Source organism: Scleropages formosus, chromosome 10 (assembly GCF_900964775.1).
Source record: "Scleropages formosus chromosome 10, fSclFor1.1, whole genome shotgun sequence".
Lineage (NCBI taxonomy): Eukaryota > Metazoa > Chordata > Actinopteri > Osteoglossiformes > Osteoglossidae > Scleropages > Scleropages formosus.
This window is the reverse complement of record NC_041815.1, coordinates 7,537,940-7,560,486: the sequence shown is the minus strand read 5'-3', so window position 1 is coordinate 7,560,486 and position 22,547 is coordinate 7,537,940. Positions and strand designations below refer to the sequence as shown.

General features: G+C 49.2%; 1 protein-coding gene across 8 annotated transcripts in view; it reads left to right on the top strand.

Annotated features, from left to right (window-relative positions):
- Positions 1–20,568, top strand: part of bcl9l (bcl9 like) — a 33,255-nt gene extending 12,687 nt beyond the window's left edge. For 7 of the 8 annotated variants that reach the window (XM_029255483.1, XM_029255489.1, XM_029255484.1 and 4 more), the window contains 8 exons: positions 997–1,086; positions 3,427–3,849; positions 9,577–9,702; positions 11,887–12,061; positions 13,051–13,135; positions 13,308–15,852; positions 15,982–16,236; positions 18,910–20,568. In XM_029255483.1, coding sequence (XP_029111316.1) covers positions 3,525–3,849; positions 9,577–9,702; positions 11,887–12,061; positions 13,051–13,135; positions 13,308–15,852; positions 15,982–16,236; positions 18,910–20,096 — 4,698 coding nt within the window. In that variant the 5' untranslated portion in view covers positions 997–1,086; positions 3,427–3,524 and the 3' untranslated portion in view covers positions 20,097–20,568. The remainder of the gene's footprint in view (positions 1–996; positions 1,087–3,426; positions 3,850–9,576; positions 9,703–11,886; positions 12,062–13,050; positions 13,136–13,307; positions 15,853–15,981; positions 16,237–18,909) is intronic. The other variant, XM_029255490.1, reaches the window with a different exon arrangement.
- Positions 20,569–22,547: the final 1,979 nt, after the last annotated feature.

The window sequence follows — 22,547 nt, the reverse complement described above, 5'->3', positions numbered from 1 at the left end:
CTCACTGTGTGTCATCAGAAATGTCATCGAGATAAAAGATGTCACAAAAGGTGCTGTTGATATCAAAGGAATTTCCAAATAATTACTAATGAAACTGTGGAGTGGAGGGTGGGGGGCAAGCCTGTTCGTTCTTCTCTCGCTTTGTTGTCAGCATTAATGAAGCGGTGGCTTTTGTTTGCGCTTACACTTTTGGTGTGGTGTTGGAAGTCGTAATTGAGGTAATGAGGTGGCAAATGTGCCGAGTGCCTGTCCCTTTAAGGAGATGACTCTTTGGCGCCAAAAGCACTCGTGTTCACTGGAGCAGGAAGACACGCCTACTCCGTGACTCGGCCAATAGGAGCAGAGTAACACTGTACGTGGGCCGGCATTGGGTAGCTTCCAAGGCCAGTTGCAACCTTAAGAATTTCCCTGCGCAGTTTGCAACCTTCAGTTAAGAATTACAAAACGTCTGCGCTACCTTTGTGTTTTGTGATCGCGGTTGCTTACGGTTTTGTGGTTGGGGGAACCGCGTTAAAGTCGCCTTTAAAAATTCAGTAATTTTATGTTTTCTCAGTCTTGTGAAAATAATTTTTGAAATCCTTGCCTTGAAAGCATGGAATTTGGCTTCACGTACTCAAAAATGGCAGTGGCACCAAACAGTGCCTTGGTGTGTAGATGGAGGGAGAGGGTTGTGGAATGCGTGCTGGAGCTCTGTGGTTTGGAAGCTTGTTAGGCATGGGGGCGGAGCCTGGAGTCCTGGTAACTCCCTTCGGAGCCAGACGCACAGCCCTTGCTCAAATGACCCCCCCCCCCCTTAAAGAGATGGTAGGGAATTTTTTTCATGATTACGTATTGTTCTGTTAACATTACATCCATATCTACAGCCACTCTTTAGAAGAAGGTGGCGGTAGCTGCTCAAACTTTACACCCAGTTGATTTGGCAGCTTTTATGCTGCTTTGGGATTCCCCCCTCTCCCTCCAGACTAACCGCATCCTCCCCTCTGTCTTCCCCAACAGGCCAGCGTGTGCCACGTGAAACCCCCCCCAGGCAGCATGCACAGCAGCGTCCTCTACCTTGGGTCTGTGTCATTGGAGCTCTTGAGTGAGGTGAGAACAGCCATCAGACACACACACCCCTAGCAGAGGCACATGTGTGTACAACTGGAGTCTCCCTGAGGACATATAGCCTGTGTCTTTCAAAATGGTCCCCTTTTTATTTTTTTTTAACCACTGTACTACATTTACATTTATTCATTTAGCTGGTGCTTTTCTCCAAAGCAACTTACAACGTTAAGGTTACAATTATTTACCCACCTATTTAGACAGCTGGGTAATTTTACTGGAGCAGTTTTAGGGTTAGTACCTTGCTCAAGGGTACTACAGCCAGAGGTGAGGATCAAACCTGCAATCTTTGGATCCAACCATCTAACCACTACACTACCAGCTGTCCGCTGTTGAGCAACTCTTGACATTCATCTTCTTTTAAACTATATTTAGCACCACATGAGCTACTTTGTGACTGTTAAGTCCAATGCTAAGGAGATTGTATATATTCTACTGATGGTTTAATGAATTCACACACACACAGGCTAAAGCCGCTTGTTCCAAGCGGGGTTGCGGCAAGCCGGAGCCTAACCCGGCAACACAGGGCACATGGCTGGAGGGGGAGGGGACACACCCCGGATGGGACGCCAGTCCATCGCAAGGCACCCCAAGCGGGGCTTGAACTCCAGACCCACCAGAGAGCAGGACCCGGCCAAACCCGCTGCACCACCACACCCCCTTCTTAATAAAGTCTATAATGATTATTATTTGTTGCTAAAAAAAAAAACGCATTATACCAGTTTCTTTTGTTACCAACGTTCAAGGTAGAGTTTTTCAACAGTACAAAGTTTTTCCAGATTATTTTGGTTGCATTTTCTTCAGTTATTTGTTCAATGAAATTTCTGCCTGTTGTGGGTGAAAGCCACCTGAGTGTCCACATGCAGAACTTAATTGGCAGAAAATGTACTCAGACAGGATAGAAACAATATAGGAGCGTGGAGCTGCCTTCATTCAACTCTCCTCCACAGTGTTTACAGCTTGTGTCTGATGTCCTTGAGTGTCTGTGATCAATAACAAGGTGATGAGGGGAGCACATGCTAAATGGGATGAATCTGTCAACAGTCTGCGTTAAATATGAGTTTGTGGAGACAATGCATTTTTCATGTATTATTATCAGTTAGTTTTTATTTTAATGAAGCTCAGTGTTAATATATTTCGTATGGTAGAAAAAAGTATTTTTGGTGTATAGCACTGCTTTATCAGAGACTTCAGCAGAACCTAAAACAAGAGTTAATGGACATTTGTATTGTTAACCTTTTGATTTTGCAAATAATTGAGAGTTGAAGGTGGCCTGAAGCGGAATAAAAATTCCACACGCTTACGGGATGAATCACTCAACTCTCAGGATTGATTTGGAAGTTGTGGATTTTTTGTTTTCTCTCATTTTAAATTCGGGATACGGTGGTGCAGCGGGTTTGGCCGGATCTTGCTCTCTGGTGAGTCTGGGGTTCGAGTCCTGCTTGGGGTGCCTGGTTAGGCTCTGGTTCACCCCGACCCCGCTTGGGACAAGCGGTTTCAGACAATCTGTGTGTCATTTTAAATTCATTTTTATGTTGCTTGATGTCACAAAATAAATGTCATAGTTTGTGTTGCTTTATCTGACGTGTGTACAGATCCTTACAAACAGATAAATCGAGGGGAATCGCTAAACTTTTATTGACTGAATCGGTGGCAGAACTGACCTTGGATTTATGCAAAAACAGGGCTGCGAATCAACTTCCATTCCTGGTTGTGTTTGTCAGTGGAGGAACTGGTGTATTCAATTAGTATGGAACAACAACCTTTTGTTTCGGTTTTGGATTTGGAAAGTTTGTTTGAATGAATGGGCAGGAAGAGAGGCAGAACGGAGAAAATCTCAGTGAAGCCCTCTGTGGACCTTTCTAGTGGAAATGTCAGAAGCATTATCTCCTTTATTGTCAGGGAGATAACAACATTAATAGCTGTGACCCGTGACCTTTCGCCAGCGCCAGGAGGAGGAGGGGACGCTATGCACCGTACTGTCTCGGAACCAGGAGCAAAGAGAGGAAGAGAAGCGTAGTGAAACAGAGTGTAGAAATGTGCCCAGAACTGTAATTTTTGGCTAGTTTGAGTGTCGATTCTTGAGAACGTGACTATCCTCTTTGTAATAAGAATGACAAACTTGGTAAGCATGGATCCCTCACTAAATAGCCAGATGGAAGAGCAGAACACTTGGTGTGACACAGCTCCATTGTAAATCTCTACCAAATAACAAATGGTACTCAGATCTGAAAACGACTGGAGTAAAATGTGATGATGATGATGAAATTTTTTGTTTTGTGCTTTTCTGATCTGGGCTTTATGTGTCTTCCTATATTTTTACAGCTTCATGCGTAAGTGGTGTAAGCTGCGCAGCGGGATTTAGCAGTCTGCACCCCGTCCGCACTCCTGCTCCGCTCACCTCGCGCCACCCCGCCAGTCAAATGCACCCCGACAATAAACTGACCAGTCATGGCAAGCAAGTGAACAGTGGTGCCCAGACCTTGATCCCAAATGTAAATCAGCAGCAGCAGCAGCAGCAGCAGGGACCTGCTGGCAGCCTGGGGTCAAAGGGCGTGGGTGCGGGGAACCATGGAGCCAAAGCCAATCAGATTTCCCCGGGGAATTCAGGGCTGAAGAGCGCTGGCCAGCTGAGTGGCGGTTCCGGAGAGCTGCCGAAGAGTAAGGCCAAGCGGGAGAGAAGCATGTCCATGGACCCGGGGGACCAAAGAGACAGCCTCACTCCTGTCCTTGACCCTGATGCCAAAGGTATTCGAGCCTGCCAGCAGCCGCCGGTGTACTTTAACACACATGTACCATTTACATACTACTACATTTAGGTGATACTTTTCTCCAAAGTGACTTAGAAAGCTCAGCTGCTGTTGGTTGAGTGACTCTCCTATTAGTACAACTGGGTAATTTTCCATCCATCCATCCATCTTCCTCCGCTTATCCGGGGCCGGGTCGCGGGGGCAGCAGTCCAAGCAGAGTCCTCCAGACTTCCCTCTCCCCGGACACCTCCTCCAGTTCCTCTGGGGGAACCCCAAGGCATTCCCAGGCAAGCTGGGAGACGGCGTCTCTCCAACGTGTCCTGGGTCTGCCCCGAGGCCTCCTCCCAGTGGGACATGCCCGGAACACCTCACCAGGGAGGCGTCCAGGAGGCATCCGGAACACATGCCCGAGCCACCTCAACTGGCTCCTCTCGATGCGGAGGAGCAGCGGCTCTACTCCGAGCTCCTCCCGGGTGACTGAGCTCCTTACCCTATCCCTAAGGGTGCGCCCAGCCACTCTGCGGAGGAAACTCATTTCTGCCACTTGTATCCGCGATCTCATTCTTTCGGTCATGATCCAGAGTTTATGACCATAGGTGAGGGTAGGAACGTAGATTGACCGGTAAATTGAGAGCTTCGCCTTCCGACTCAGCCCCTTCTTCACCACAACAGACCGGTACAATGACCGCATTACTGCGGACGCTGCACCGATCCGTCCGTCAACCTGCCGCTCCATTTTTCCCTCACTCGTGAACAAGACCCCGAGATACTTAAACTCCTCCACTTGAAGGAGCAACTCCCCCCTGACCTGGAAGGGGCAATCCACCTTTTTCCGACTGAGAACCATGGCCATGGATTTGGAGGTGCTGATTCTCATCCCCGCCGCTTCGCATTCGGCTGCAAACCTCTCCAGTGCACGCCGCAAGTCTTGAGTCGATGAAGTCAACAGGACCACATCGTCCGCAAAAAGCAGAGACGAGATCCTGCGGCCACCAAAACAGACATCCTCCATTCTCTGGCTGCGCCTAGAAATTCTGTCCATGAAAATAATGAACAGAATCGGTGACAAAAGGCAGCCCTGGCGGAGTCCAACATGCACCAGGAACAGGTCTGACTTACTGCCGGCAATACGAACCAAGCTCCTGCTCTGGTCATACGGGGAACGAGCAGCCTGTAGCAGCGAGCCCTGGACCCCATAATCCCGAAGCACCCCCCCCAGGATCCCGTGAAGGACACGGTGGAATGCCTTCTCCAGGTCCACAAAACACATATGGACTGGTTGGGCAAACTCCCACGAACCCTCCAACACCCTAGTGAGGGTATAGAACTGGTCCAGTGTTCCACGGCCAGGGCGAAAACCGCATTGCTCCTCCTGAATCCGAGGTTCAACTATCGGTCAGATTCTCCTCTCCAGTACACCGGCATAGACTTTCCCAAGGAGACTAAGGAGTGTGATCCCCCTGTAGTTGGAACACAATCTCCGGTCCCCCTTCTTAAAAAGAGGGACCACCACCCCGGTCTGCCAGTCCAGAGGCACCGTTCCCAAGCTCCACGCGATGTTGCAGAGGCATGTCAGCCAAGACAGCCCCACAACATCCAGAGACTTGAGAAACTCGGGGCGGATCTCATCCACCCCCGGGGCCTTGCCACCGAGGAGTTTTTTGACTACCTCAGCAACTTCAGCCAGGGTAATGGATGAGTCCCCCTCCGAGTCCCTAGCCTCAGCTTCCTCTACGGATGGCGTGTCGGAGGGATTGAGGAGATCTTCAAAGTACTCCTTCGACCGCCCGACGACATCCTCAGTTGAGGTCAGCAGCGCACCACTTCCACTGTAAACAGTGTTGGCGGAACACTGCTTCCCCCTTCTGAGCCGCCGGACAGTTTGCCAGAATCTCTTTGAGGCCGACCGGAAGTCTTCCTCCATGGCCTCGCCGAACTCCTCCCAGGCCCAAGTTTTTGCCGCGGCGACTACCAGAGCCGCGTTCCACTTGGCCCGCCGGTATCCGTCAGCTGCCTCAGGAGTCCCGTGAGCCAGCCAGCCCCGATAGAACTCCTTCTTCAGCTTGACAGCATCCCTTACTTCTGGTGTCCACCACCGTGTTCGGGGATTGCCGCCGCAACAGGTGCCGGTAACTTTACGGCCGCAGCTCCGAACCGCCGCCCTGACAATGGAGGTGTGGAACATAGTCCATTCGGACTCAGTGTCCCCTGTCTCCCTCGGGACCTGGTTGAAGCTCTGTCGGAGGTGGGAGTTGAAGACCTCTCTGACAGGGGCCTCCGCCAAACGTTCCCAACAAACCCTCACTATGCGTTTGGGCCTGCCAGGTCTATCCAGCTTTTTCCCCCGCCATCGAATCCAACTCACCACCAGGTGGTGATCAGTTGACAGCTCAGCCCCTCTCTTCACCCGAGTGTCCAAGACACATGGCCGAAGATCAGAAGAAATGACTACAAAGTCGATCATCGACCTCCGACCTAGGGTGTCCTGGTGCCACGTGCACTGATAGACACCCTTATGCTTGAACGTGGTGTTTGTTATGGACAAACCGCGACTAGCACAGAAATCCAATAACAACTCACCGCTCGGGTTCAGATCAGGGAGGCCGTTCCTCCCAATCACGCCTCTCCAGGTGTCACTGTCACTGCCCACGTGGGCGTTGAAGTCCCCCAGTAGAACGACAGAGTCCCTAGTGGGAGCGCTTTCCAGCACGCCCCCCAGGGACTCCAAAGAGGCCGAGTACTCTCCACTGCCGTTAGGCGCATAAGCACAAACGACAGTGAGAGACCATTCCCCGACCCGAAGGCGCAGGGAGACGACCCTCTCATTCACCGGGGTAGACTCCAACACATGGCGGCTGAACTGGGGGGCTATTAACAAGCCCACACCGGCCCGTCGTCTCTCACCTTGGGCAACGCCAGAATAGTAGAGTCCACCCCTGGTCGAGAAGAGTGGTTCCAGGACCCAAGCTGTGAGTGGAAGTGAGCCTGACTATATCTAGATGGTATCTCTCAACCTCCTGCACCAGCTCAGGCTCCTTCCCCGCCAGTGAGGTGACATTCCAAGTCCCAAAAACCAGAGTTGGCGCCCGAGGTTTGGGTTGACCGGGCACTCAGCCCCGACCACCGCCCAAATCACAACGCACCGGCCCCTTACGGTCTCTCCGGCAGGTGGTGAGCCCACCGAAGAGCAGCTCAACATCATGGCTTTGGGCTGAGCCCGGCCAGGCCCCACGGGCATAGACCTGGCCACCAGGCTCTCGCATGCGAGCCCCCCCCCCCATGCCTGGCTCCAGGGTGGGGCCCCAGTGGCCCCATACCGGGCGGGGTAAATGAAAGCCTTGATTTAATAGTCATCATAAGCGGCTTTTGAACCGCAGTTTGTCTCGTCTGTCATCCAGGACCTGTTTGCCATGGAAGACCCTACCAGGGGCATATAGCCCTAGGCAACATAGCTCCTGAGATCACTCAGGCACTCAAACCCCTCCACCATGTTAAGGTGGCGGTTCAAGGAGAGGTGGGTAATTTTCATTGAGGGAATTCAGGGTAAGTTAACTTGCTCGTAGGCAGTACAGCAGAGGTGGGATTTGAACCTGGGTCATTTGAATGGAAGGTGACTGCTTTAACCAAAGGGGGAGGACAAAGCTATACATTCTGTGTGTTGGTCTCATCTGCCTGTCAGTTCATAACTGTATTGTTACTATAATCCTTAAACCGAAATACCGAAAAGTGTCACATGTGTAACGCCTATTCACCGGTGAAGTCAACGCTGCAGTTGATGGATCGAATGCCGATACGCTGCGAAAATGCTCGCGCGCCTTTTGTACTGTTGGACTGCGAGGGAGTAGGGGTGAGAGCAGCAGCTCTGCAGAGCAAGGGCTTTGTGTGAGTGGGCAGGATTACAGGAAAGGGAAGAGGCTCTGCGCTCCTGCAGCGTCCCACAGTGTCATTGTGCAGATGGCAGGCTTTATGCTGTGGACTGATCTCTGTGGGTCGAGTGTCTTCGCCTTGCCTCGGCTGGTACGCTGCTACCGTGGCGCCTACGTGCGGGGAGGGACAGCGCTCGCTTGTTTAAGAGTGCGGGAGCAGTAACAGACACTGTGAATTTGGTGACATTGAGTCATTCTGAGCTTCCTGTAGCATTGAAATCCACCCTCCCTAAGCTGTACGTGCTCACATATGCACACGCCCACACGCACAAATATATGTATAAAACGTACGCGAAAGAGAAGGTATGGTCACTGAGAATGAATGGAGGAAGTCAAGATGCAAAAGAGAGGAAGGACGGAAACCTCAGACATCACTTCTTCTCACAAACAGTCTTGTTCTGTAAAGCTGCTTCATGTCCAATGTTTGTGTGTTCCTCTGTGGGTGTGCGTATACACACGTGTGTTTGGAGTTAGTTACTTATTTTCTCCAAAGCAAGTTACGATGATTTAGCCCTTTAAACGGCAGGGTAATATATATTTTTTTTCTTTTTTTTTTTTTTTTTTTTTTTTTTTTTTAACTGGAATAATGCAGGGTCAGTACCCTGCTCAGGGGAACTACAGCAGGAGGTGGGATTTGAACCTGCAGCTTCTAAATCCAAAGGGGCATCTCCTAGTGCAGTGGTTAGCCCTTCTGTCTGTGGGCCTAGAAAGGTCGCAGGTTCAAACCCTACCTCTGGATGTAAGCACCCTTGAGCAAGGTACTTACCCTAAATTACTCCAGTAAAATTCACCAGCTGTATAAATGGGTAAATAATTGTAAGTAGATTAGCATTGTAAGTCATTTTGGAAGAAAGTGTCAGCTAAATGAATACGTGTAAATATAAAGGCAGCAGCTCAAACCCCTGCGCTACCTGCTCCTCCAGAGTTGAACTAATAGAAACTGTATTTTACATATGCAAAACAGCGAGGCCTTCACTCACTCTTACCACCCTGGGATTGTACCTGAAATGGGTGTTAGACCCCCGATAGGAAACGAAGAGCTGACTCAAGTCTACGCGATGACCTTTGGCCCTCCTTTTTCCACTTTGGCCTTCGTTGTTTGTTGCACCGCATGCGGTCTGTTGACTGCCTGCTTGCGACACGCTCGCCCTCTTCACGAAGATGGAAAACCGGTGAGGTGCTCTTGTATCCTTTCATCGCTGAAAGGCTATGTGGCACCGAGTCTGTGGCTATAGGGAGCTCATTTACAGCAGCTCCCTGTTCTAGATGCCTGCTTTCTGTCTTTTTTTCATAATTTAGTTAAATATCTTTTTATTGTAGTTGGTCTTTCACTTGTGAGCTCTTTTTATGCCCTAGATCATAAATTCTGTGGTGGCAGGTAGTCTAATGGCTAGAGCTGCTGTCTGTGGACCCGAAGGTTGCAGGTTCAAATCCCACCTCCTGTTGTAGTGCTCCTGAGGTACTCCTACTTAAGTGCACTACCTTGCTCCAGTGTTAAGTCAGCTGAATGAATAAATGGACTCAGGGACAGTTGGTAATGTAATGGCTAGAGCTGCTGCCATTGAATCCAAAGGTCACAGGTTTGAATCTTACCTCTGGCTGTTGTACCCATAAGCAAGGTGCTTACCCTAAATTGCTTCAGTAAAATTCCCCAGCTCTATGAATGGGGTAATAATTGTAACCTTGACATTATAAGTTGCTTTCGAGAAAAGCGTCAGTCAAATGAAGTAATTTAAATGTAACACAAACATAAAATGTACTCTGTTCTGTTTTGCTTTGTCTGTTCCTGCCATGTCCAGCAGAGGGCGTGATGCGCAGCAAACGCCGGTGCGTTCTGGTGAAGAAGCAGCCGTACAGCGGGGACGAGTGGTGCTCCGGGCCCGACACGGAGGAGGAGGAGGACAAGCCTCCCACCGCACCTCATCGTGAGTGGCGTGCAATGATTTGCATGCAGGAGAGGGCTCTGGCCGTTCCTTGGTGCCCCATGAGCTGCCGGAGCGCTCTGGCTGACATGCTGTTAAAGGCTCAAAAAAGCACATTTAATTGGAGTGTTATTAAAAAACAATTATTGAAACGCTTGCAATCAGTCACCTGTGATCAGCATGTTCTGCATGTGTTTAAGAACGCACGTTTACAAAGTGAATGGAAGTTGTTACGGTGAATTTAAAAAAATAATGTAACTAATTTATTAAGAAATTTCAATCTTCTCACTGAAGGTCATATAAGGGATATGGATGCATGTCACGCTAAAAGAACAAGAAGATGGGCCCTTCTGTTTGTGTAAGGCGGGAACGGTAGAGAACACGGTGGCGAGAACCACTTGTTTGCTTGGGTGCTCCGAAAGGACATGGAGGTTACACAAAGATGCGACGATGTTCCTTACATCCAGTATAAACTATTTGAAGCTCATCCTGTTCCCTGGAGTTGGCTTAGTGAGTGGTGTTGGAGTACTTTAGCTTGTCTGGTGTTTTAGATGCGTGTGAGCTCTTCAGAGCCCCCCCCATGTGTTGTTTTCAGCTCATGGTTTCCACAACCAGTGGCTGGCAGGTGCAGCATTGACACAAGCAGCACTGTCAAGTCATCTTTCGTGTGAATCGGCACCGTTTCTCCTCCCAAACTTACAGCTGATAGCTTAGGCTCGGGGAAGAGTGGAGAACGGGAGAATTCCTGCAGCCGTGATGTGTGACGGGTGTGGAAAAATAAGCCTTAACCTTTCGGAACTAACCAAACTCAGTGGGTGAACCTGCTGTTCGATGTGAAACCCAGATGTACAGTGTAAGTCTCCCATGAAACTGGAAAGATAATGTACCACACAAGTTATAAATTGAGTGTAAATATAATTCCGCGGCAGCGCCTGCATGAATAAGTTGCGTTTATTCATTTAGCTGGTGCTTTTCTCCCAAGCAATCCTGCAGTTATTTACGCATTTGTATACAGCTGGGTAATTTTACTGGAGCACTTCAGAGCAATTACCCTTGTTCAAGGGTACTACAGCTGGAGGTGAGATTCGAACCTATGACCTTTGGATCCCGAGGCAGCAGCTCTAACCCGTTTTCAATAAAAATCAAGATGAGCTTCCTTATAGTCGAATGCTCATTATGTTGCGAGGCTTTTTGTTTTACACATTTCTGACCCTGTTGACATCATGTTTTCCCTATAAATGAAATGGACTTTTTTTCCGGTCACTCACACATGGTCACGATAAATCGGAAGTCAGCCCACTGTGCCAGAGCGGGGTTGTGCGCATGGGAGCAACGGACAGGTGACGCTCTCAGTTTTCCCCTAGTTGGTTTGAGAGTTTCCAGGCTAATGTGGTACAGATAAGGGAATTCTTTCACTACGTCTAAATTTGGGCTTTTTTAGCTGCCCCCTTTGCTTGTCATATGAAACGTCCAGTAAAAAAAAAAAATGGTAGCCATAACTTCCTTGATGTTTTAGCACCATCTAATGCTATTTTAGAGAAATGCAGCATGACGTCTTTACATCTGTGGTGGATGGTGATGTTTGTCTTGCTCAGATGAGCTCCGAATTAATAATTCTTCATTGAGCTGTTGACAGAATGCATCTTATCGCGCAAATTACAGTAAACCACATGGATTAAAAGGAGTGCGCGATGTGCATTTTACTTTGTGTGACACCACATTCTTTAGTATAACAAAACTGTTAGAACTTTTCTAATTGAAATAATGATTTCTGTATAAGTGCATTTGCTGGAGAGAATCGTTATTGCTGATTTTTAAGAAATTTAACACAATAACTAGTCCTCAGCGTTCAGTTTAGCATTTATTAGTTTGTAATGTTAGTAGATTATAATTTGCATTCATTTAGAGGACACTTTTCTCCAAGGCACCTTGTACTGTCACACTACCTGTAATTATTCCCCCATTTATATAGCTGTGAATTTTTTTTTTACCAGATCAATTAAGGGTAAGTACCTTGTTCAAGGGGTACTACAGTGACCGGTGGGATTTGAACCTGCAACCTCGGGATCCAAACCCAGCAGCTCTGTCCATTACATTGTCAGCTGCCCCGTTGCAAATTTACGAAGAGATTGACTGCAGTCAAAACCAACAAACGCAAACTCAGCTATAACTCCTCTTGTGTTCCAGGAGAGCTTTCTGCGGCAGGCCCTGCCCAGTCCCTCACTGGCCCCTCCCCAATGGGTCCCATCAGCGAATCGGGCTGCCCTGCTCTGGGGCGGGGAATGGGGCCAGGGATTCCCCCGGAGCTGAGTCGGCCTGGCCAGCAGGTGGTGTACGTGTTCACCACCAGCCTAGCCAACAGGTGAGTGTCCGCTGGAACGTACTCGGCAATAATCTCCGACAGCACTCAACACCGGCTTCTGCGTTGAGCTTTGGCTCAAGCCACAATCCAGCTTTCTAGTTTCTGCAGCAAGTGTGCGCTAAGTCTTGGACCGTGTTAATGGATTTGATGGTGGAATTGTCAGCTGAGTGGTGGGAGGAGAGGTACTTGGTTGCATGTGAGCAGTGGGCGGGCAAACTGTGGGGCATGGACCGGCAGCCTGGACACTCAGCTGACTGCAGTTGGTGTGTGTCTGTGATTTTGCGTGTCCTGCAGCCTTGCACATGCCTTTATGCTCGATAAAGCGGAAGCTCAGCTCTCTGTGTGCGTGTGTGTGTTATTCCTAACCCTTCTTCTTTGTTGTTCCAGCATCTTCTGTCACTGCTCTGTTGTACAGCTCTGCTTGAAAGTATGTAAACCCCTTGTGTCCCTTAGTTTTACCACAAAATCGTTATTTAATCAGAACCTCTCTTTCTAATCTGACACAATAGGTGTGTGCGGACCAATTCCATGCGTGGAAATCGTGTGTGTGGTAGGAAAACGGAAGTAGTGCAGGGGCAAAAATAAGTGAACTGCACTTGGTAAACCAAGTAGGGAAGTTGAACCAGGTTTGTCAGTCATAAATCATTTATTTTCTAAATTTATTTTACAACGATAATGACAATCTCTCTAGGGTTCACACACTTTCAAGCTGAGCTGTATGTGTGCTGCTCTAGCCCTGAGACTTCCTTTGGTATAAATAAAATATTTATCAGTTTATCCACTTATTTATCTACTTACCATGGTATTGGTTTTTGTGAATGATCCAGTAATCCAGATTAGTGTCTTTCTTGGTTGTTTACTCGGGAGGGACTAGTAGACTTCCTAAATCTGATGTGATGTGATGCTGATAGTCATTTTAGCTCAGCTGAGTGCTGCTCAGTGAAAAGAGAAACTGAAGGTACAATATGTGTGCGTTGTGTATCCTGCAGCGCAGCAGAGGCAGTTCTCCATGGCCACTCCGACTCCATCCTTCTCTTCCACCAGCAGAACGTTCCCCGTACCAAACTGGACAAGGTTGGTCCCATTTGTGTCTCTCACAGACACGCTCATGCAGATGTATTCACTCAAGGAATTGATTTTTGATAGGGAGAGAGTGTTGCTTTCTTGGCACTAAATTGTTTTAATCAAAATTTGTTGAATGTTAATTGCGTCTCTCGTTTTTTTGTGCCACCCTCCTTTGCTGCAGTGTGCCCCGGCTGTCAAGCTCCCCAGCCTGTCAGAGCAGCTGAACTCTTGCAACACTCCTTCTACCAGCACGCCCAAGTCTCAGAGCGGCACACCTCGGCCGGCCTCTGTGGGAGCAGGGGCAGGGGGGAACTTGCACCCGGCGGGAACGCCAACGTCCGCGGTGAACTGCGAGGAGGAGTCCCCTCAGGCTAGGCCCGGAGCAGCATCCGGTAACTACAGCAGCACCGCATCCCACCAGCCAAGCGCAGGTGGCCCCATCAACCCCAGCACAGGTGCTCCCAGGTCTGGAGATGCAGAGGGCTCGGGCTTACTGCCCCATGCAGGTTCCGGGGTCTCCCCTTCTCCTAGCCCAGGTGCAGCATCCGCTCTCCTGCAGAGAGATCAGGGCCAGATGGGTGCCCCGGGAAGCAGCGATCGGCTTTCCAAGGAGCAGCTCGAGCACCGGGAACGCTCACTGCAGACACTTCGGGACATCGAGAGGCTCCTCTTGCGCAGCGGGGGCGGTGCGGGGCCAGGAGAGCCCCCAGGAACCAATGGAAACCCTGGTAGCATCGGCGCTAACAATAACATCGGCATGAATAGCAGCGATGCCACCCCAGGTGGACCTAACAGTGGCCCTGGCCTGGAGAGCAATGACAGTAGTACCAATGCCACTAATAGCAATAACAGCGGTATACCCCCGGGCGCCCTGCCTCCCCTTGGAGCGCTTAGAAAGTACGAGGAGCCCCTGCAGTCCATCATCTCCCAAACCCAGAATTTGGAAGGGCCTGGCCTGGATGACCCCCACATTGGGCCACACCATGGGTTGCCGGCCCTGCACAATCCCTCGCACCCACTCCACCACCACATGCCGTCACCCTCAGGGCTGGACATGGGCCCGCATCTGGGGTCTGACGGGCTGACCCCCGAGCAGATGGCGTGGAGGAAGCTCCAGGATGAGTACTACCAGGAGAAGCGTCGGCAGCAAGAAATGCACCCGCATCCTCATCATTACAGGATGATGCCAGAGATGGCAATGGGAGGGCCCATGATGCGTGGCCCCCCGCCCCCGTACCACAGCAAGCCTGGGGAGCAGCAGTGGACTTCTGGACCCATGATGGGTTTAGGCATGGGTGCAGGAGGAAATGGACGTTTGATGGAGATGCACCAGGAAGGCCCCAGGGGCCAGCGGTTCCTTGGACAGATGCACCGGGCTCCACCTGGCAGTGGGGGTGGAGGTGGTTACTCCAGTAATCCTGGAGGAATTTTACCAATGGAGGCAATGGGTCACCAAAGGCATCCCAGGCCTGGTATGGGCTGGTTGGAGGACATGCCCCCAAATGCTGGAGGAGGGGCCCCGTTTCAGGGATGCTACGCTCCCAGCGGTCCCGGTGGACCTCCTCAGCACTTGCAGGGCAACCCTGAGCGGTTTTTCACTCGAGAGGACATGTTCCGCATGCTCGAGAAGCGCCAGCTGCAAGGTCTCCATAGGCTGGAGTTGGACAGGATGGCCAAGCAGCAGCAGCAACAGCAGCAGCAGCAGCCACCACCCCAGGGTGGCCTTGGGGTTCCCAGACTCATGGACAACATGGGTGCCGGGGGCTTCCCCGGTCCTGGAATGGGGGGAGGTCCTCCTTCGCGGGGTGACCCAATAGACTTCCCAAGCTCCCGTGCAATGTTGGGATCTCCCCTGGGTGGAGCCGGTGTAGGTGGTGCAGGGGGTCCCCCTTTGAGGGACCTGGTGGACTCCCCTATGGGGAACATGAGCATCAGCATGAACATGAACCCTCAGATGCAGCAGACGCTGTTAGCCCAGAAGCTGCGAGCCGGGTCTGGCGGTCCTGGGTCCTTGGGGGAGATGCCAAGCTCCGAGGAGATGTCTCGAGTGAGGGCAGCACAGAACGGGAGGGGCACAGCGAGTGGCTTGCAGACTAACAAAAATATGACCCCTGGAGGAGGTCCCCTACAGTTTCCAGGTGGACAGGCACCATTTCCAGGTGGACAGGGCAGTGGAGGATTCATGCAACCAGAACCTGCTCCTGACATTTTTGCACCTGACCATCAGGGTCCCGGTCAGATGGGTGGGACCCCACGGCTCAGCCATATGCCTTTGAACTCGGGTCCCAGGGGTTCTGACCTGAGCCAGCGCCATTCCTCTGACCTGGCGATTAGCATCAACCCAGTGGGATCCCCAGCCATGCCTCTCTCTCAGCAGCTGAAGTCGCCATCCCTCAGTCAGGAGGCTTCACCCTTGATGCCTTCTCCTTCGGCTCCAGGCTTAAAATCCCCCACGCAGATGCCCTCCACTGGTCCCCAGCCTCCGCCGCCACCGGCTACTACCGGATCTGGAACCCCGTCCTCTTCTATGAAGTCTCCTCAGGTGATGGGGCCCTCTTCCCTTGGCCTGCGCTCTCCCTCTGGGTCTCCAGGTCGTCTCAAGTCTCCCGCCATGCCTGTTGCCTCTCCTGTGTGGGCCGCCTCTCCCAAGACGGCCATGCCCAGCCCTGGGGGCCCTCCCAGCGGTAAGGGAACTGGAAATGGAGGAAGTAGCTCTACGGAAACAGGTAGGAACTCAGAGTTAACGGAGAGATTTCGTCACGTTTGCCGTGTGCAAACATCAAGAGGGCAAGAAAACAGACCTTCTGCAATTTCTGACGTACATTTTGTCTCTCTCCTTTCGTTAAAAATCGCAGGACCTTCACTTCCTCCCAGAAGTACAAACTCAACGCCTGTCAGCCAGCCCGGTTCCATAAATCCTAGCATGCCGTTCACCTCTTCTCCGGATGCACAGCCATCCCAGAACCCCCTGTCTCTGATTATGTCCCAGATGTCAAAGTATGCCATGCCCAGCTCCACTCCACTTTACCACGATGCAATTAAGACCATCGCCACCTCTGATGATGAGATGCTTCCAGATCGTCCTCTACTGCCCAGCGTTAACATGACAGGTACGCATTAGGTTCCAAGTTAGCAGCAGGATTTTGAGTCCAGCTGCATGTAGCGAATGCAGCCTGAAATTTACTGCGCTTGTTGGAAAAAGTCCTAAATGTTTTGTATTTAAAGAAAGGTAAAGAATGCATTAGAATCACTTTATATAAGCACTGTTCTAACTGTTAATAAAAGTGAACCCAAGGATTTCCAGCGACCCAAAAATCCAACACCTGTCCTTTTGTGCTCCACACCGAAAGATCAGAATATCGGAACTGACGCTATGTTTGCACAGCCTCTAATTTCATGTCAACAACATAAGATCTCCATCTCCACACACACACACACACACACACACACACACACACACACACACACACACACTGACTGAAACCGCTTGTCCCAAGCGGGGGTCGCGGAGAGCCGGAGCCTAACCCAGCAACTCAGGGCGTAAGGCTGGAGGGGGAGGGGACACATCCAGGACAGGACGCCAGTCCGTCGCAATGCACCCCAAGTGGGACTTGAACCCCAGACCCACCGGAGAGCAGGACCTGGCCAAACCTGCTGTGGCACCGCGCCCCCGATCTCCATGTACACTTGGCTTAAAGCTAGTGAAGGAAACTTTTAACAGTCCCATCAAAATAAACTCGGAAAATAGTTTGGAAATGGGCAGTTTCCCACGGTTTGTTGAATCAAATGCAAGCGTGTGTGTTCTTCTGAGGTTTCGTGAAAGGTTCAAAATGAGTGTTTCCATTGCTTTTTTTCCTTCAAAGCATTTACTGCTGACTTCTGTCATGTGACAAGTGTCATTCGATCTTAAAGAGCTTCTCTTAAAGAGAATTGTTTGTTTAAAAAAATTCTTCATTGTCATTACAATAGAGTCTTGATCATCCAGCCTGAATGGGGACGGCGGTGGGCGAGTAGCAGAAAAATCCCGATATCACGGAACCGTGTGTAAAATGAGCTGCATTTGCAAATAGATTGCTAGATAGGCTCAGTCGCGGGATAAAAACCAATAAAATCCTTCAATCGTTTGTTCTTATCCCTAAACGGTAGTTTCAGTGTTTTTAAAAAAAAGCTAAAGCAAAACAGAATTGAACCAGAGTTAATGCATTGCACTCTCATAGTTCAGTACACAGCAAAGTTTAAAAAAGAATGAAAAGTTATAAAACAAATCTTTGTGTAGAGTGATATGTGTAGAGAGGGGCAGACGCAATCACTTGACGCTTTCACGCAGTTCTAAACTAGATGATTTTCAATCCAAGGCATTTTGCTTTTTGTCCAGTATAAAAAAGCAATGTACCTGAAGCAGGATAATACAGAATGCTTTATAATCAAAGACCAAATTACACACACACACATTTTCTGAACCACTAGTCCCATTCGGGGTCGCGGGGAGCCGGAGCCTGACCCAGCAACACAGGGCGTAAGGCTGGAGGGGGAGGGGACACACCCAGGACAGGATGCCAGTCTGTCGCAAGGCACCCCAAGCGGGACTTGAACCCCAGACCCACCGGAGAGCAGGACCGTGGTCCAACCCACTGCACCACCGCGCCCCCCTGAAACCAGATTATTGGCACTCAATGTAATTTAAATGGGAAAGATAAATAATTTGTTCTCCTGAGCCACAAAAAGGTTTGCCTCTGTTTTTACCAAACGTGCTGCCTTATTCTGTTGATCTCGGGTCACCTGTGGGCTTTAAACATGAATTCAGATGTAGCTTAGTCTGTGTGGTCTCCCAGCATCTGTGGGTTTCCTCTGTGTGCTCTGGTTTCCTCCCACAGTCCAAAGACATGCATGTCAGGTGAATTTTTTTTTTTTTTATCATTTAGGATTAAAAAAAAAAGTCTCAAATCCTCCAAAGTAATTCAAAGTCCTTTCAATTCTATGAAATTCTAGTTGTATCTTGTTTCAATTCTAGTCAGTTCTAGTTTTATCACCTTAAGCTTTACTCAAAGCTTTCCTTTGCCATTTAAACTTTTAGCACTTCAAAAGGTTTTTGCTTTAGGGCTCATAATTATTAGAGATAATAAAAAGTTGCAAGATTTCTGAGATATGCAGGTATCTGACAACTGAGATATGGTGGTGAAGCAACACCCACTTGCGGGCAGATTCTACTCACCTTGCATAGTGCCATGTCACCGTGACACATTTTTTTAACTCAAATTTTTGTTCTCATAAGGTGTTTCCCATGGGAGACAGCTCAGTTTTCGAAACAGAGGGTACAAATTACACTTGCGTGAAGTTCTCATGAAAGGAGCTTTCGCTTTATGAGGGAAGCCATTGTTTCCTCTTGTTAGTTAACATTTAAATCCTAAATGCAGAGCAGTAGCTTGAAACAATTCAGTAGCAGTGCCTGATTTAAAAACCCAGTTGCCGCATTTTCACTGCCAGTTTGTACTGTAGTGGCTGGCGAAGGTGTTGGTGACTCCAGCATCACATTACATCTAAAACTATCATAATGTAATTTTTAAATAGTTGTTACTCATTTAGCAGATGCTTTTCTCCAACACGACATCCAAGATATACTGCAGTATATTACTTAGTCATTCATATTCACTAATATATCGCGTTTAAGTTCATATAAAATTTGTGTTCCAGCACTGCATTGGCTAAAACATGTTCTGTGAGTTCCTTGTATTTTGGAAGGTAACGTTCTGGTCTATGTCCTTGTGCTCTCTGTGATTCACTAGGAAACATGGGTAATCATCAGACCTCCCAGATGCTTCTTACATCCCAGAGCTCTGTTGGACCACACAGCGGCCCGCAAAGCCCCATGGGAATGGTCCTGCAGGGACAGCCTCCTCTCTCCCACGATACCTCTGGACCCATGCTGCACTCTCCCAGTCCCATGGGCATGCCCAACATGAACCCGGCAATGATGGGAGGGCCTCCAGATGGAATGGAACCCTGCAATGTCTCGCCAATGCTTCCTCAAAACCTGATGGGTGGCTTCTCTCGCATGCAGCCGCCACCCCACGGGGGGATGCACTCCCCCAGCTCGGGAATGGCCCAGCCGTACCCACAGCCACCAGATGACATGCTTCCTCATCACCAGCTTCACCTCCTTAGCAAGGGCCTGCCCCACCAGCGGGCCTCCCATCCTCCAGACTCCTTCCATCCCATGTCTGCCGGGGACAGTCCAGACCTAAGCGACGTGATCCGGCCCACGCCCACAGGCATCCCCGAGTTTGACCTGTCACGCATCATCCCGGCCGACAAACCCAGCAGCACGCTGCAGTACTTCCCCAAGAGCGAGACGCTGCCACACCCGCAGCAGAACCCGCTCCAGGGTGGCGGATCCCAGCAACCGCCCCCGCCGCAGCACCTGAAGCAACACCCGCCGTCTGGCCCGCCCTCGTCCAACCCGCACATCGCTAGCCTACAGAACATGATGGCTGAGCAGCAGCTGGCCCCGCCTCACTCTGCGCACTCCAGTATGCGTGCCGGCCTGGGTTTGCCCCCAGGGGGAGCTCGGGGCTTGCCGCCCGGAGGAGCTATGGGGCCTATATGCCACCCAGGACATGGCATGGGCAGGACAGCCATGATGCATCAGCAGCAGCAGCAGGCCATGATGGGCAATAACGTCCTGCACCACCCCTCTCACCCCCACCCCACCATGATGTCCCCACAGCAGCATCAGCAGAACATGATGGCTCAGCAGAACATGATGATGATGCAGGCCAAGCAGCGCAGCATGTCCGTCCCGGGGGACCCCTACGGCCAGCAGGGACTCCTCATGTCTCCACAGGGCCCCATGATGGGCCCCCCCCATCCACAGTCGGGCATGATGGGCCCTCAAGCCCTCAGGCAGCGGGGAATGTCTCTGGACAGTCCCCTTGGTTATGGTCATGGAGCCATGGCCAACATGCCCTTTTGAATCTGCTTCCTGAGACTGTAAACTCCCCCCCCCGGGCTATTTTGTTGTTGTGTATTAATGTTATTATGACAATTCATATCATTACTCTTGCTGTCATTACTGTTATTTTAATTTGAATAAAAACTGAAAGTGGTTGAAGGATTAGAGTAATCTAAAAAACATTTATAATACTAAAGATCACCTTTAACATGGTACAGCAAACAATAAAATATATCATTGTGAAGCCATTTTTTTATACTTGTAAGATATGTACATTTCACAGATCACTAACCTGGTGGGGAAGATTGTGAGGAGAGGGTTGGAGAGAGATTTAATTTTTATTGATTTTCATTTCATTTGGATTTTTCTCTGGCTACCAAACTGTTGTGAATGGGAATATATATATAGGTGCTGTAAATAAGATGCAATTTGTGATTGTTTGCAACTGTTCTGTATAACTGTGTTTTAATAGAAGCCTAAAAAGTCTGGAAAAGACCTGTTAAAATTTTTTCTTGACTGTTGTCTGGTCATGTGAGTGTTTGTGTATGTGTGCGCGAGTGAGACGTACAGAAGTGTCTTTGGGGGTGTGATACGACGAAGCTGCCTAATAATGCGGAATGCAAGAGATACAGTATAATACTGCAATAATTTGTGCATTCCATAAAATAAACAACTAGGCAGATGACCAAGGTAACCACTGATTTAACCAGTCAGTGGTTAATCTGGATGCTGGAACAACCAGAAACATTTTATTGGCGACAGTAAGTAAACTCATATCGCATGTCCAGATTGTGTGTGATGCGTAAATTTCACTCGTCCTCATTTTTGGCTTTTTTTTTTGTGGCGAAGAGATGCTGCCAGCAACCTCAGTTACAGTTGAGTAAATGCCCAGGACCAGTTTTGCTCTAGGAGGTGATTCCAAAAGGTGGTTCAGCCAAGTGAAAGAGCAGGGCACACTTGTGCAAATTGCTGTTGTAAGGCATACATACCATAAATGCTGCACAAGAAAGTCTTGAGTTCTCTTTTTGAAATAGATTCTTGAAATTATACAGCCCTAGTAACAATATTGTTTGCTGAAGTGCCGTTGTGTCTACATGGACTCTTGGTGACCAACACATAGCGCCTCCAGAATGTTCTGTCCTCCACTTACATTTATTCATTAAGGTGATGCTGGTCTCTGAAGCTACTTGCAGTTATTTATCCATTTATAGAGCTAGGTAATTTTTACTGGAGCTATTTTTAGGGTAAGTACTTTACTCAAGGGTACTAACAGCTGGAGGGGAGGCTCAAACCTACGGCCTTCGGGTCTAAAGGCACTACGCTACCAGCCGCCCCACTTGTGTCCTTATGCTTGCGTCCGTTATCGAAGTGACAGTCATTGTTCTCTTCCGCTTTTCCCTCCAACCAGTCCAACCGTTACTGCTTTTTTGAGAGGCTTAACAATGGTAAAAATAATAATTAAAATTACATTTTGTACATCCTGTCATGTTTCGGTCAATGTTTACTTAAATGTTAGCGGTCGCCAGAGTGTTTTGGTTTTATTATTTTCCTCACCGGTAACGTGGCAAATAGGTGGAAGTAAGCAAGTCTGATTTGCCTGAAGGAAGATGACTTTTATGGTCTTCTATGGATATGAAGATGTGAATGTGGCATCTGTTGTGTCTGTGATGTGCCCCCTCATAGTGCACCAAACGGCACATCAGCTGCTGAGAAGCCAGCATGACAGCAAGGTGAGTTACCTTATTTACCATGTTTCTATGCAAAAGGCTTCAAGCACCTCATGTGGCTTTACCTTCCCTCCTGACTTCATTGCTTACGAAATGAATGGAGAATATCACAGTAAGTACTGTGGTAGGGTAAATACACAGTTCGGGTGTGTACTTTGTCATTCTGTATCTGTCTACACACACTTTTGTGCACTTAAAATACTTTTATTCTCACAGTTGAGGTAGCTCAGTGCTGCAACACCTCCACAAAACTGCCTTTTACTCACTGCTATTCACAACAGGAATAGTACATCAAAACCGTTTTGGGGCAAAGCCTTTCGCCGCCATTTCAATTTCTTTTTTTTTTTTGGTGAAAGAACCGGGTATATTTGTAAATTTGGGTTTTTAAAAAGTACCATGATATACTGCATAAAGCCTGTGTGTGGTGTGAGTCCCTTGGTGTTTCGAGATATTCGTAGCACAACCAAATGTCATAAAATTGTTTTGATGATAATTAGACGTAACTCTTGACGTTTTATCGCTTGAGAGATCATTCTTCATGTCGTTAAGAGTTAATCCCTCGCACTTCAGCGCGGGAACCGACAACAGTAGCGGTATACGGAACGTACAACATAGCCCTCCAAAAGCAGCATCCTGCCGGCACACTGCAGGGCTCAGTGTTTAAATAAACACATTAAAGAATTATAAATTTGCGTGGAGTCACGGCTTAGCTGCTGACATCTGACGTTACGAAGTCGGATTAAAT